General features: G+C 37.1%; 1 protein-coding gene across 2 annotated transcripts in view; it reads right to left on the minus strand.

Annotated features, from left to right (window-relative positions):
* Nucleotides 1-16,197, minus strand: part of OSBPL11 (oxysterol binding protein like 11) — a 102,010-nt gene that overhangs the window by 64,572 nt on the left and 21,241 nt on the right. For both annotated transcript variants that reach the window (XM_042232591.2, XM_004002992.5), the window contains exon 2: nucleotides 9,170-9,238. In XM_042232591.2, the coding sequence (XP_042088525.1) occupies nucleotides 9,170-9,238 (69 nt within the window). The remainder of the gene's footprint in view (nucleotides 1-9,169; nucleotides 9,239-16,197) is intronic.

Here is a 16,197-nt window from a genome sequence, read left to right on the forward strand (position 1 = left end):
CTTTCACCAGTGTTTTATAGTTTTCTATATACAGGTCTTTTGTTTCTTTAGGTAGATATATTCCTAAGTATTTTATTCTTTTCGTTGCAATGGTGAATGGAATTGTTTCCTTAATTTCTCTATTTTCTCATTATTAGTGTATAGGAATGCAAGGGATTTCTGTGTGATGATTTTATATCCTGCAAATTTACTATATTCATTGATTAGCTCTAGTAATTTTCTGGTGGAGTCTTTAGGGTTTTCTATGTAGAGGATCATGTCATCTGCAAACAGTGAGAGTTTTACTTCTTCTTTTCCAATTTGGATTCCTTTTATTTGTTTTTCTGCTCTGACTGCTGTGGCCAAAACTTCCAGAACTATGTTGAATAGTAGCAGTGAAAGTGGACACCCTTGTCTTGTTCCTGACTTTTGGGGAAATGCTTTCAATTTTTCACCACTGAGGATAATGTTTGCTGTGGGTTTGTCATATATAGCTTTTATTATGTTGAGCTATGTTCCTTCTATTCCTGCTTTCTGGAGAGTTTTTATCATAAATGGATGTTGAATTTTGTCAAAGGCTTTCTCTGTAATCTATTGAGATAATAATATGGCTTTTATTTTTCAATTTGTAATGTGGTGAATTACATTGATTGATTTGCAGATATTGAAGAATCCTTGCATCCCTGGGATAAAGCCCACTTGGTCATGGTGTATGATCTTTTTAATGTGTTGTTGGATTCTGATTGCTAGAATTTTGTTAATGATTTTTGCATCTATCTTCATCAGTGATATTGGCCTGTAGTTTTCTTTTTTTGTGGCATCTTTGTCAGGTTTTGGTATTAGGGTGATGGTGGCCTCATAGAATGAGTTTGGAAGTTTACCTTCCTCTGCAATTTTCTGGAAGAGTTTGAGTAGGATAGGTGTTAGCTCTTCTCGAAATTTTTGGTAGAATTCAGCTGTGAAGCCGTCTGGACTGGGCTTTTGTTTGCTGGAAGATTTCTGATTACACTTTCAATTTCTGTGCTTGTGATGGGTCTGTTAAGATTTTCTATTTCTTCCTGGTTCAGTTTTGGAAAGTTGTACTTTTCTAAGAATTTGTCCATTTCTTCCAAGTTGTCCATTTTATTGGCATATAATTGCTGATAGTAGTCTCTTATGATCCTTTGTATTTCTGTGTTGTCTGTTGTGATCTCTCCATTTTCATTTCTAATTTTATTGATTTGGTTTTCCTCCCTTTGTTTCTTGATGAGTCTGGCTAATGGTTTGTCAATTTTATTTATCCTTTCAAAGAACCAGCTTTTGGCTTTGTTGATTTTTGCTATGGTCTCTTTTGTTTCTTTTGCATTTATTTCTGCCCTAATTTTTAAGATTTCTTTCCTTCTACTAACCCTGGGGTTCTTCATTTCTTCCTTTTCTACTTGCTTTAGGTGTAGAGTTAGATTATTTATTTGACTTTTTTCTTGTTTCTTGAGGTATGCCTGTATTGCTATGAACCTTCCCCTCAGAACTGCTTTTACAGTGTCACACGGGTTTTGGGTTGTTGTGTTTTCATTTTCATTCATTTCTACGTATATTTTGATTTTCTATTTTGATTTCTTCTGTGATTTGTTGGTTATTCAGCAGCATGTTGTTCAGCCTCCATATGTTGGAATTTTTAATAGTTTTTCTCCTGTAATTGAGATCTAATCTTACTGCATTATGGTCAGAAAAGATGCTTGGAATGATTTCAATTTTTTTGAATTTACCAAGGCTAGATTTATGGCCCAGGATGTGATCTATCCTGGAGACGTTTCCATGTGCGCTTAAGAAAAAGGTGAAATTCATTGTTTTGGGGTGAAATGTCCTATAGGTATCAATTAGGTCTAACTGGTCTATTGTATCATTTAAAGTTTGTGTTTCCTTGTTAATTTTCTGTTTAGTAGATCTAGCCATAGGTGTGAGTGGGATATTAAAGTCTCCCACTATTATTGTGTTATTGTTAATTTCCCCTTCATACTTGTTAACATTTGTCTTACATATTGCAGTGCTCCTATGTTGGGTCCATAAATATTTATAATTGTTGTATCTTCTTCTTGGATTGATCCTTTGATCATTATGTAGTGTCCTTCTTTGTCTCTTTTCACAGCCTTTGTTTTAAAGTCTATTTTATCTGATATGAGTATTGCTACTCCTGCTTTCTTTTGGTCTCTATTTGCATGAAATATCTTCTTCCAGCCCTTCACTTTCAGTCTGTATATGTCCCTTGTTTTGAGGTGAGTCTCTTGTAGACAACATATATAGGGGTCTTGTTTTTGTATCCATTCAGCCAGTCTTTGTCTTTTGGTTGGGGCATTCAACCCATTTACATTTAAGGTGATTACTGATAAATATGATCCCATTGCCATTTACTTTATTGCTTTGGGTTCGAGTTTATACACTCTTTTTGTTTTTCCTGTTTAGAGAAGATCCTTTAGCATTTGTGGAGAGCTGGTTTGGTGGTGCTGAATTCCCTCAGCTTTTGCTTGTCTGTAAAGCTTTTGATTTCCCCTTCACATTTGAATGAGATCCTTGCTGGGTACAGTAATCTGGGCTGTAGGTTATTTTCTTTCATCACTTTAAGTATGTCCTGCCATTCCCTCCTGGCCTGACGAGTTTCTATTTAAGATCAGGTCTTATCCTTATGGGAATCCCCTTGTGTGTTATTTGTTGTTTTTCCCTTGCTGCTTTTAATATTTGTTCTTTGTGTTTGATCTTTGTTAATTTGATTAATATGTGCCTTGGGGTAAATGAGAAGCAAATAAGAGAAGCTGAAAGCAGCTACCTGAAAAGGGAGCTGGGAAAGCAAGACTATTGTTTTTCTCATTCATCTGTAGCATGCTTGTGACTTTTAAAGGGGCTTCCCTGGTAGTTCAGACAGTAAAGAATCTGAACAAACAGAAAAACAAAAAATAAGGAAAGGAATGAAGGAAGGAAATAAGGAAAGAAATCTCTTTCTACTAGTCTAAGCAATAAGCCCAATTATTCCAAACAAAGAAAAAAGACTGGTCAAGTCAATTCAAAGAAAATTTAGAGAACAATGTTAGAAATCTCAAGTTACTGGGAACATGTATTTCTTATTCCAAAAGCATTACCACAAATCTACAACATGGGAAGCACGCACCTAGATATACAAAAGTAATACCGAGGAGGAACTGGTAAAATGACAGAATTGAGTCAATAACTGATTACCTAATACCAAGATGATGCTATGGACCCAGTGGCACCAATAATGCACATACAATTCGTGTATGATGAAAGACACGAATTAACCCAAATGTTCTTCCTTCACCCTTTCTCTGGAGATGTACAAGATGTGCAGATTGGAGATGGAGAGACAATACACATAGTAAGGAAACGGAGAGCTATTTTGCCCAGAAGGGGACTAGACTCTTGATTATAGTATTCTTAGCAAGCTGGTCTAACCTAGAAGCTAAAGAAACAGAAAAAAAGGCTTAAGATTCAGCATCTTTCTTTATATGCTGAAAAGTCACCACATTGTTAAAAAGAAAAATTAAATAATTATTTATTTTGTGCAATTTCAAAATAATAAATACTGCAAGTTTGAGAAAATGACTAATCCTCCAGAAAGACTGAAGGAGCCAAAGCAAAAACAACACCCAGTTGTGGATGTGACTGGTGATAAAAGCAAGATCTGATGCTGTAAAGAGCAATATTGCATAGGAACCTAGAATTTTAGGTCCATGAATCAAGGCAAATTGGAAGTGGTCAAACAGGAGATGTCAAGAGTGAACACTGACATTCTAGAAATCAGTGACTAAGGACTGGAATGGGTGAATTTAACTCAGATGACCATTATATATACTACAGTGGGCAGGAATCCCTTAGAGAAATGGAGTAGCCCTCATAGTAAACAAAAAAGTCCAAAATGCAGTACTTGGATGCAATCTCAAAACGACAGAATGATCTCTCTTCATTTCCAAAGCAAACCATTCCATATCACGGTAATCCAAGTCTATGCCCCGACCAGTATCGCTGAAGAAGCTGAAGTTGAAAGGTTCTATGAAGACCTGTAAGAACTTTTAGAACTAACACCCAAAAAAGATGTCCTTTTCATTAAAGGGGACTGGAATGCAAAAGTAGGAAGTCAAGAAATACCTGGAGTAACAGGCAAATTTGGCCTTGGAGTACAGAATGAAGAAGGACAAAGGATAATAGAGTTTTGCCAAGAGAACGCACCGGTCATAGCAAACACCCTCTTCCAACAACACAAGAGAATACTCTACATATGGACATCACCAGATAATGATGATTCGGTTATTATCGACACCAAAATCAGACTGATTATATTCTTTGCAGCCAAAGATGGAGAAGCTCTATACAGTCAACAAAAACAAGACCAGGAGCTGACTGTGGCTCAGATCATGAACTCCTTATTGCCAAATTCAGACTTAAATTGAAGAAAGCGGGGGAAACCACTAGACCATTCAGTCATGACCTAAATCAAATCCCTTATGATTATACAGTGGAAGTGAGAAATAGATTTAAGGGACTAGATCTGATCGACAGAGTGCCTGATGAACTATGGACGGAGGCTCGTGACATTGTACAGGAGAGAGGGATCAAAACCATCCCCAAGAAAAAGAAATGCAAAAAAGCAAAACGGCTGCCTGAGGAGGCCTTACAAATAGCTGTGAAAAGAAGAGAAATGAAAAACAAAGGAGAAAAGGAAAGATACACCCATTTTAATATAGAGTTCCAAAGAATCGCAAGGAGAGATACGAAAGCCTTCCTCAGTGATCAATGCAAAGAAATAGAGGAAAACAGAAGAATGAGAAAGACTAGAGATCTCTTCAAGAAAATTAGAGATACCAAGGGAACATTTCATGCAAAAATGGGCTCAATAAAGGACAGAAATGGTATGGACCTAACAGAAACAGAAGATATTAAGAAGACGTGGCACGAATACACAGAACTATACAAAAAAGATCTTCACGAGCCAGATAATCACGATGATGTGATCACTCACCTAGAGCCAGACATCCTGTAATGGGAAGTCAAGTGGGCCTTAGGAAGCATCACTACAAACAAAGCTAGTGGAGGTGATGGAATTCCAGTTGAGCTATTTCAAATCCCGAAAGATGATGCTGTCAAAGTGCTGCACTCAATATGTCAGCAAATTTGGGAAACTCAGCAGTGGCCACCGGACTGGAAAAGGTCAGTTTTCATTCCAGTCCCAAAGAATGCTCAAACTACTGCACAGTTGCACTCATCTCACATGCTAGTACAGCAATGCTCAAAATTCTCCAAGCCAGGCTTCAACAATACATGAACCATGAACTTCCAAATGTTCAAGCTGGTTGTATAAAAGGCAGAGGAACCAGAGATCAAATTGTCAACATCCACTGGACCATTGGGAGAAGGCAATGGCACCCCCCTCCAGTACTCTTGCCTGGAAAATCCCATGGACAGAGGAGCCTGGTATGCTGCAGTCCATGGGGTTGCTAAGAGTCGGACACGACTGAGCGACTTCGCTTTCACTTTCCACTTTCATGCACTGGAGAAGGAAATGGCAATCCACTCCAGTATTCTTGCCTGGAGAATCCCAGGGACGGGGGAGCCTGGTGGGCTGCCGTCTATGGGGTCTCACAGAGTTGGACATGACTGAAGTGACTTAGCAGCAGCAGCTGGACCATCAAAAATGCAAGAGAGTTCCAGAAAACATCTATTTCTGCTTTATTGACAATCCCAAAGCCTTTGACTGTGTGGATCACAATAAACTGTGGAAAATGCTAAAAGAGATGGGAATACCAGACCACCTGACCTGCCTCTTGAGAAACCCGTATGCATGTCAGGAAGCAACATTTAGAACTGGACATGGAACAACAGACTGGTTCCAAATAGGAAATGGGGTATGTCAAGGCTGTATATTGTCACCCTGCTTATTTAACTTATATGCAGAGTACATCATAACAAACGCTGATGAAGCACAAGCTGGAATCAAGATTGCCGGGAGAAATATCAATCACCTCAGATATGCAGATGACATCACCCTTATGGCAGAAAGTGAAGAACTAAAGAGCTTGTGATGAAAGTGAAAGAGGAGAGCGGAAAAGCTGGCTTAAAGCTCAACATTCAGAAAACTAATATCATGGCATCCAGCCCCATCACTTCATGGCAAAGAGATGCCAAAACAGTGGCTGACTTTATTTTGGGGGGCTCCAAAATCACTGCAGATGGTGATTGCAGCCATGAAATTAAAAGACACTTACTCTTGGAAGGAAAGTTATAACCAACCTAGACAGCGTATTAAAAAGCAGAGCCATTACTTTGTCAACAAAGGTCCGTCTAGTCAAGGCTATGGTTTTTTCAGTGGTCATGTATAGATATGAGAGTTGGACTATAAAGAGGGCTGAGCGCAGAAGAACTGATGCTTTTGAACTGTGGTGTTGGAGAAGATGCTTGAGAGTCCCTTGGACTGCAAAGAGATCCAACCAGTCCATCCTATCAGTCCTGGGTGTCCACTGGAAGGACTAATGTTAAAGCTGAAATTCCAGTATTTGGGCGACCTGATGCAAAGAGCTGACTCATTTGAAAAGACCCTGACGTTGGGAAAGATTGAGGGTAGCAGAAGAAGGGGACGACAGATGATGAGATGGTTGGACGGCATCACTGACTCAATGGACATGAGTTTGAGTAAACTCCGGGAGTTGGTGATGGACAGGGAGGCCTGGCGTCTGCGGTTCATGGGGTCGCAAAGAGTCAGACACAACTGAGCGACTGAACTGAACTGAACCTTTCTGTTCCTCTTTTATCATTCAATTTGCAATTCATGCTGGGAGGCAAGGATATCGCCGCTGTGCCACAAGCCTCCAGGCAGTCTGGTAGAAAAGGGAAAACGAGCTTGCAGTAAACCAGTTGACAACCTGAGACCTCTCTGATGGGACAAACGGATAAAAGTTTGTGTTCTCAGTGGCAAATGGGGATGGGTTGTCTTCATTCCCACACTTTCTTTGCTGCTAAACTGGCCCACTAGGACAGCTAGAAGAATCGCCAGGGCAGAAGCAGTGCCCTTCCCTATGCTAGAACTTTGCTTGGATCTCTTAGCTAACTTCCTGGGCAAGCAGTGGCCAATGGATCTTTTTAGTATGCTCCCCAAACAAGGATACAAACATGCCCATTCTTCCCATGGCCTCAAGTCACCACTGACTTGAAATGCCATGTTTAACATATACTAAATCTTATATGCTTGGGTATACTTTGGAGCTTTCCTACTCCATTCCACTTCTGAGATTTTCTCAGTAATATTCAATAATATAACATGAATGAATTCGTTGAATGTCATGGGGAGAAAAGTTAACTTATTTCCCTTTTTAAAAAGAGAACAAAAAAACGTGCTAAAAGCAAAGTGACATAAAAATTTTTTTTAATATTTTATATTTCATTTAAATATATAAGCTTTCAAAAATTACATAAAAACTAAGGTGAGAAAATACAAAATGAAAAGGTTCCCCTGACTTTGTTCTTTCTTAAAAAAAATAAAGGGTGAGAACCTCAGAGAACTACCCTTTTCACTTTAACAGGAATGATTGTCTTCTATAATTTCATATCCAGCTTTGACCTCTCATATGACCTCCAACTTCTAGCATATCACTCTTATGTGAAAGCCCTACTGTTACTTCAAATTAAACATATCCCAAACTGCCTTCTCTTTTAAGCAATCACATGTTCATTACAATGCTTCAACTATTTTTTGAATTCTGAAAAACATTCCCTCATACACTATGTACCACTTTCTAATTGTTTAAGGTAGAAAGGCAGAATCACCTTATTATTCCACCATAACCAAAATCAGAGATCTCCAAATGACATATGAATAAGAAGCAGTATTTATAATGAAAATACCAACTTTAAGTCAGAACTATTTGGGTTCAGATTCTAGCTTTATCACTTTTTAAAATAGTTTTAAAAAACCACAATGAGATAACAGTCAATACCCATTAAGATGGCTATTATACACACACACATAGACACAACAGAAAGTAAGTGTTGAGAAGATGTAGAGAAACTGGAATCCTTGTACACTGCTGGTGGGAATGTAAATCTGTGCAGCTGCTATGGAAAACAGTATGGAGATTCCCAAAAAAATTAAACACAGAATTACAATGTGATTCAGCAATTTCACCTCAGGGTATACACACACAAGAATGAGAGCAGTGACTCTGATATTGTATACACCAACACTCACAGCAGCATTATTCACAAACGCCAAAAGATGGAAGCAACCCAAATGTCCACTGATTGATAACTGGATAAACAAAATGTGGTATATACTTAGAAGGGACTGTTTTTCAGCCCTCAAAAGGTAGAGAATTCTGACACACACTACATGGATGAACTTTTGAGAACATTACACTAAATGGAATAAGCCAATCACAAAAGGACAAATATTATATGATTCCACTTATATAAGGTACCTAGAGCAGTCAAATTCATAGAGACAGAGAGTAGAAGAGTGGTCGCTTAAGGACTCAGGGGGAGAGGAAAATGTGAAATTATTGTTTAATGGGTACACTTTTAGTCTGAGAAGATGCAAAGAGTTCTGAGATGAATGGGGGTGATGGTTGCACAAAAATGTGAGTGTATTTAACAACACTGAACTGCATACCAAAAAATGTTTAAAATGGTACATTTTATGTTATATTTTACCACAATAAAAGAATAATAGTTTAGTCCCCTGCCCCACAAATATCAATTCCACAAAGTATTTAAGATAGTTGGCTGTGCTACTTCTTGACTGCTTGTTTGACCTCAGGCTGGTTATTTAAACTTTTCAAGGTCCCAGAAGAGTTTAAGAATCCTCAACAGCTAAAAGAAGCAAAAACCCTCAACAGGCACCTAACACAAATCTCTTTGCTGTCTCTAAACCACCCTAAAAGCCTAACCACTGGAAGTACACATAAGAAGCCCAAGGCGAATTGATAAATGATACTAATCTTAACAGTAACTTCTGACGTATTTGGAGGCTGCAATTTGGACAATGTTAATTCCTCTTACCCCCTAAAAATAGAAAAAGAAAGTCATCAGATTTATAGAAAACATGGTAAATCTCTCTCTAACATGTTTCCCAGTCATGTAACATCAGATTATAAAATCATCATGCCCATTTCTGTTCTCTTGGGAGAGAAAGAAGTGACAGAATAATCACACTTACCTGTACTGCCACCCAGTGACAAGGTTGGTGTACTTCATTAGGTAGCCATACACGTTTTCCATGTGGTCACTGTTTCAAAAAGATCAGAAAGTGCCAAAATCAGTGAAAATTAGAAGAAATTCCAGGAAGTTAACTGTACAGTTGAAAAAACAGCTGTAGAGACATACTTTTTTCTATAAATGTCTGAAACTTACTTCAGAAGTAAAATTCATAGGTTAACAAATACAGCTATTTATTTTATCTCCCATATTTCATATCCATAAGACTATGTATTTTATCAGAATTCTTCAAAGAAAGTGTAATCACCCATAAATTATTGGGTATTTCAAACATAAAATCATAAGTGTAAAATTACATAAATATGAAACAAATATACTATAAATATAAATAAAAGCATTTAATAACCTAATTCAATACTAAACAAAGACAACCCAGTTTTATGGTTCCAGAACAAACTAAAAAAAAATCTCTAGGCTGAATAGTGCTTCCTCACTCTGGTGGGACACATTATGTCTCTGAACCTTTGGGCTTCCAAAATGAAGATCCTGTTTTCGATGTCTGTTACACGTCACTCCCACTCCCCGATCCCAGACAGGCATGAGGCAAAGTGCTCAATGCAAATCTTGCCACTGGAAAGATTTATTTGGAACCTGTATCACTAGCCTTACTACTACTGAGTTCCTTTACTTCTGCCCCCCACCTTTTCTATTTAATAGATATATTCTGTTATAGTGGTTCATAGAAAATGTGGATCTCACTACTTCTTTTCCAATATTTTAAGGTTCCCTATACTCATGAAAAGATATCAAAGCTACAACTACATTGATATATCTTTTTGACATAAAGGCTTCATTTTTTATTTTATAATTTACATTAAGAATTCCTTTTAAAATCCTCTAAAGTTTTAACTTTACACTATAAAATGCAACTAATATTAAACATTTATTTTCTCTACTATCCCTGAATTGCAGAACTTATTTGGTAAAAGTTCAGCTAACCACCATTTAGGAAATGGAAAGTATCAGACAACTGACAACCTTTAAAACATGGACATCAAAAGTAAAATCAAGAGAGAGCTGACACAACCAACAGAACAGAATTTTTAAAAGATGTAGATTGATCTGAATGACAAATGAAAAGAGATGAAGATAAAGACACTCTCCTGTGTAAACACACAACAAAATGACCATAAGAGTCTAAGTGTTGTTATTATTGGAGATCAAATGGAAGGATGCCTCAGGGATAAACTCAGTGTTGGGTGCCTTTCTAACCTCATTTCTTCAGAGTGCTTGGAAATAAAGATCAAATCTGAAAGTAAAGAACTGATCCCAGTTCAAAAAAAAATTTTTTTTCTATATTTCTTCCAATCCAAGATTAGCAAAAAAACACTGTTTTTTCACTAACATTAAATGAAACTGCTCAAGCCCTTTTGGTTTTATAAGGTCAGTAATCTCAAGAAGGTAAAATGCCAACCAAAAGTTATGATAATTATATATATACTCTGTCATGTTAAAACTGACAGTACCATTTGAATTCTCATTTCAGTGTTTTCTAAAGTCCATATCTAGAGGAAGGATTCTTCTCCGAAACTCAATCTATTAGCACCCTTAGGTCACAACAAAGGTACTTCTTTCAGTTACACTGGTACTTGAAAAGTCAGAGAGATACTCCTCTAGTCTGGCTCTCAAATTTTTCCCAGGCTTCAAACAGCTTTCTGGGGCTACAGGAGTCCCAATGTCCCTGGACTCTGCCCCAAAATAATTTCACAAAAAGTTCCTTGTCTGTTTTTGATATTTCACATATAGCTTAACTGTCTTGAATAGTCCTCATCCTCAAGACTTATTCCTTCACTTGTATATGGAATCTAGTTATGCCCCACCACCAAAAAAAAAACAAACAAACCCAAACTCATAGATAGAAGAGATTAGTGGCTGCCAGAAGTGACAGATCAACAATATGGGTGAAAGTGATCAAAAGACACAAACTTGAAGTTATAAAATAAGTAAGTCCTAGGGATGTTATTTATAGCATGGTGACTATAATTAATAATACTATATTGTGCGTTTGAAAGTTGCTAAGTATAGATCTTAAAGTTCCCATCATAAGGAAAAAAAAGTGTAACTGTGTAGTGATAGATGTTAACTAGACTTGTGATCATTTTGCAACATATAAAAAAATCACCGAACACCTAAAAGTAATGTTATATGACAATTATATCCAAATTTTTAAAAACCTTATTCTTTGCTTATTCTTATGGCTTTATAACCTCAGTATTTATTTAATTACATCCTGTATCAACCCACAAGAGGACTAAGGTGTCACACAACCAGAATTAAATATTTCCCTAAAGTACCCAGATAGTCCATAATTCACCATTTTTTATTTTCCATTTTAATCTAGGTTCTCTACACCAAGCTTTCACTACTAAATAAGAATCCTTCATAGCTATTAGTATGTAATAAAAACATTACAATTCAATTATAGTTCACTTCCTCTGGTTCTAGGACTACCTATATTCTTCAAATGGATATATGAACTGTGCAGAAAATCTGTCTTAAAACTTCAAATAAACTATCAACAACTAAGAAAAACAAAACTCTTCATTTCAAAGCAACGAGGGCTCATGTTCCTTACCTTTGTTCGGTCCCTCATATTATTAAAGGTATTCCTTATTTGGGTCATAAGTTATTTGTATTAGTCATTTAATGAATATCAGTGAATTTTTTAGAGTATAATTTCAGTAGCATTGTTCACTAAACAACGAAAGTTTATCTTCATACTGCATAGTAATGTTTCATGTTCAATTTTTAATGTTTTTTAGCATTTTTGATTCTTGTATCTAAAAAGTTAACCTCACAAAAATCACAATAGGGATACTGACACGGTTCATTTGATAGTAGCATAAAGCCAACTTCAAAAGAAACAAATTCAAACATGCAATTTAAGCTGCTGGCCTGCTTTTACCACAGAAAACAGACATCTGAGGTTACAAAGAACCGACTTAAGAACATCCCATCCCTGAACAGCTGGTGACACTGTCCCTCTCATCCTTCCCCTTCTCTCAGCAGTGCAACCAGCTGATGTGGAACCACTGTGCCATCTGGTGGCCCATATAAAAAGCTCTGTGAGTGAACGTCCTTGGTTCACTCTTTCTTCCACTTCCTTGTAATTGAGTTATGTAGTACCTCTAACACTCATGGTTTGCTCCCAATTAAAATATGTGAATGTACCTGAAGATTTACCTGTTAATATGAATAAAACCTAGTTGTTAAAGTGGGAATATACCACATATTTGATTATAGCATACTAATATTTTTCCTATGAAGTAGAGATGATGGTTCAAAAGATTAACACACTGAAAAATAAGCAATAAAAAAGGTAATTTCTTCTGTCCTTCAGCAACTCCACCACTCAAACTGAGTAAATTCTGATCTTGTTAACATTTTATCGAAATCAAGCTAGAAGCTGATAATCTCTAAACACAGCTGATGAACTGAACTGTCAAGCAGCATTATTCTATTTAATTTGCTGTTTGTCACCTCCCAAGTAGCTTAATAATGACTGTTTCAATTTCTAATTCTCCATTATCATAACACACATTTTTTAATTCTTCTTCATCAGACTTAAGGAAAACATGTGAAAGTGAAGTCGCTCAGTCGTGTCTGACTCTTTGCAACCCCGTGGACTGCAGCCCGCCAGGCTCCTCTGTCCATGGGATTCTCCAGGCAAGAGTACTGGAGTGGGTTGCCATCTCCTTCTCCAGGGGATCGTCTCAACCCAGGGATCAAACCTGGGTCTCCTGCATTGCAGGCAGACACTTTATCCTCTGAGCCACCAGGGAAGACTAAGGAAAACATGTAGAAGCTTTTCAATTAAGCTACTTTTTAAACAGTTTCAAATCCTTTCATTTCAGTTCAACACAATTGTTCAGTACCTTCTAAATATAAAGCACTCTGAAAATCCACTGAAAAGGATAGGGAAATAAAGAAGGTTATACCTCTCCATCCCAAATTCATTACCAAATAATAAGAAAAACATCTTCTTGAAGAAAAAGACAATGACCCACAGCGACTCTGTTTTTAGCTGTCATACAAATGAAAAGGATAGCTTGTTAAAGATACAGTATTCATTAAACAAAGACATAGGATTCAATGGTGATTAGGTTGAAGTGACAGGACTTCTCAGATGTGGAATGAGAGTGAGAGTAAGAGTAAGACAGAAGGGACAAAGGCAAAAACCCAGATTTCCAGCTGGCACAACTGTGTAGATATGAACACCTTCACTGAACTGGGGATCATAACAGAAGTTTTGGATTTGTTCCAAATTACCATGGTGATTTTAAGGGACCTGTGAGACATAACACAAGGAGATACCCAATAAGGTAGTGTGATTTGGATTGAACACACAGATTTTGGTGGTAATCAGCACATAAGCATATAACTGGTATTTGAAACCATGAGGGTAAATCACCTAGGAATTATACAAAATGACAAGGGGTAGTAGGTGGAAGGGAGGCTCAGGAGAGAGGGGAGATATATATACCTATGGCTGATCCATGTTGAAGTACGGCAGAAACCAACACAATATTGTAATCATCCTTCAATTAAAAATAAATAATTTTTTAAATGACAAGAGAAGGGACAGATTCTAAGAGAGAATCCTAGAGAAAAGTTTTATAGGCAAGAGGAATACAGAGAGGAGATAAGAAGTGGCTGAATAGTAAGACAAAAACCAGGAGTATTTCAAGTAAGTTTTTGAATGTCAAGAATGTTAATACTATTTGAGGAGTAACGGAAAATGAAGATTGAGAAATTTCTATTAGATTCAACAACCAAGGGAATTCACTGGTGGTCCAGTGGTTGGGAATCAGTGCTTTCTCTTGTGTGGGCCTGGGTTCAATCCCTGATAAGGGGACTAGGATCCCATTAGCCACGACGCATGACCAAAAAAAAAAAAAAAATTAACAACCAAGAGATAATAATTCAATGTAATGATGAAGGCAGAGCTAGCTGGCAATGAACTGAAGAAAGACTGGGAGAAAGAAAAGTGGTTAAGGCAATGTGGGCTTAAGGCAGGGATAGTTCAAAGTGCCTGATGGGTAGGGTACAGTAAAGAGAAAAGGCTCACAACTCAGAAGAGAGATGGAAATGAGGGAGAGGTGGGCTCCAGAGCCCAGGTAGAGGAACTAGCATCAGGTACCTTAGGACACTTAATTATAGGCAGAAATTTATGCAAGCTGTAGTGAAGAAAGTGCCAGTCAGCCACAGTTCAATATTCCTACTTTCTACTAGGCAAAAACTGTCCTCCAAAAAGGCTGAGCTTTGGTTCAATCCCTTGATAATATAAATAGCATGAACAGAGGGAGCCACCTTCTTAGTTGAGGAAAAAGCCACTGACAACAGATGGGAATGATTGCAACACATGTACCTCCTTCTGCTGTAAAGATATTCCACAGAGCAGCACTGCTTCTTACTCCTCCTAGCAGCCCTTGCAGCACCCAGTGCATAGTCTGGGATATAAACAGGTGTTCACTACATCTCTGTTGAATGAATTAAGCAATGAGAAGACAAAAGCAAAATTTTCCTATAAAAGCACAAGACAACTGAGAAACTTGCAAAAAGAAAAAAAAAAAAGAAAAAATTTAAATTCACAGCCTGTATACTGAAATAAATCCCAGATAAAACAAATTCTAATTGCAACTATCTTAATCTATACCAAAAAGTATACAGTCAAGGGAGACTCTCGCCTTTCTGCTAAAGAGTCTTAAAAATGTTAATGCTCCTTGGCCTAAGAATTTTACTTCTAGGTATCCTGACAGACAACAGAAATGTAGACAAACATAATATGCAAATATGTCCACTGTAGCACTATGTACAATAGTAAAAAATATAAACTGGAAAAAAAAGGAAGTGAAAAGGAAAGAAAGAAAAACAAACTAAACAAATGAAATTAAGAAAATGAATAACTAATACAGAATAGTATTCACCAGTTAAAATGTTTATGAGTTAGGCATTTAAACATGTATACTATCATGTAAGAAATGAATCGCCAGTCTAGGTTCGATACAGGATACAGGACGCTTGGGGCTGGTGCACTGGGATAACCCAGAGAGATGATATGGGAAGAGAGGTGGGAGGGGGATTCAGGATTGGGAACTCATGTACACCCGTGGCGGATTCATGTCAATGTATGGCAAAACCAACACAGTACTGTAAGGTAAAATAAAAAATAAATAAATAAATAAATAAAATGTCTATGAGTTTTTAACATGGGGAAACACTTATCCAGAGCCTAAAATTGCAGGTTACAGAATTTTATATAGTGTGTAAAATATATGCACAGGCATATATGCTGTACATATATTTTACAACAAAAGTACACAAAATTATAACTGTGGTTATCACTGGACAGAAGAATTATGGTTGATTTAATTTGCTTCCTTTACTGTTTCACATTTTTCAATTTTAATACATTATTTTTATAATCAAGTAAAACATTTTAAAACATTCAATCATACTGAGTAGGTGGGACGGTCCAGACACAGAGCTATTTATACTTATTAATAGAGGTATGGATGAAGTTTTTTAAAACTTTCCAATATGGCATTGCTTTTTGGGGATGTAAAACTATGTTCCTTTAAGCCTTTAATTCTCAAATTAGGTTACACGTACCCAAAACTGGGCTAGGTGGTTAGGAGAACAGGGTAAAACAGGCTATATTTCTAGAGCAAGCTTATTTGACTGTAAGAAATTAAAGCATTTTTAATGTTAAAACTCACATAAATGTTAAGAAACTTGCTCCCTGTTCACATATTTTCATGAGGATAACTTCACCAGAGAGCTCCTGTCTTCCTCTCCCAGCCTTCCCCTTTCCCTTCACTCTTCCATAGCTAGGCATGAATAGCTCACTCCTTCTGGGCGCTCTTCTTTGTATCCTAGACTATCTACCCAGAGAACATATTCTCATTTGCTCTGACAGAGATAGGACCTGAATATTCTAAGCTGCTTGTAACGAGGTGAATGTGTGCA

This window comes from Ovis aries, chromosome 1 (genome assembly GCF_016772045.2).
Source record: "Ovis aries strain OAR_USU_Benz2616 breed Rambouillet chromosome 1, ARS-UI_Ramb_v3.0, whole genome shotgun sequence".
NCBI lineage: Eukaryota > Metazoa > Chordata > Mammalia > Artiodactyla > Bovidae > Ovis > Ovis aries.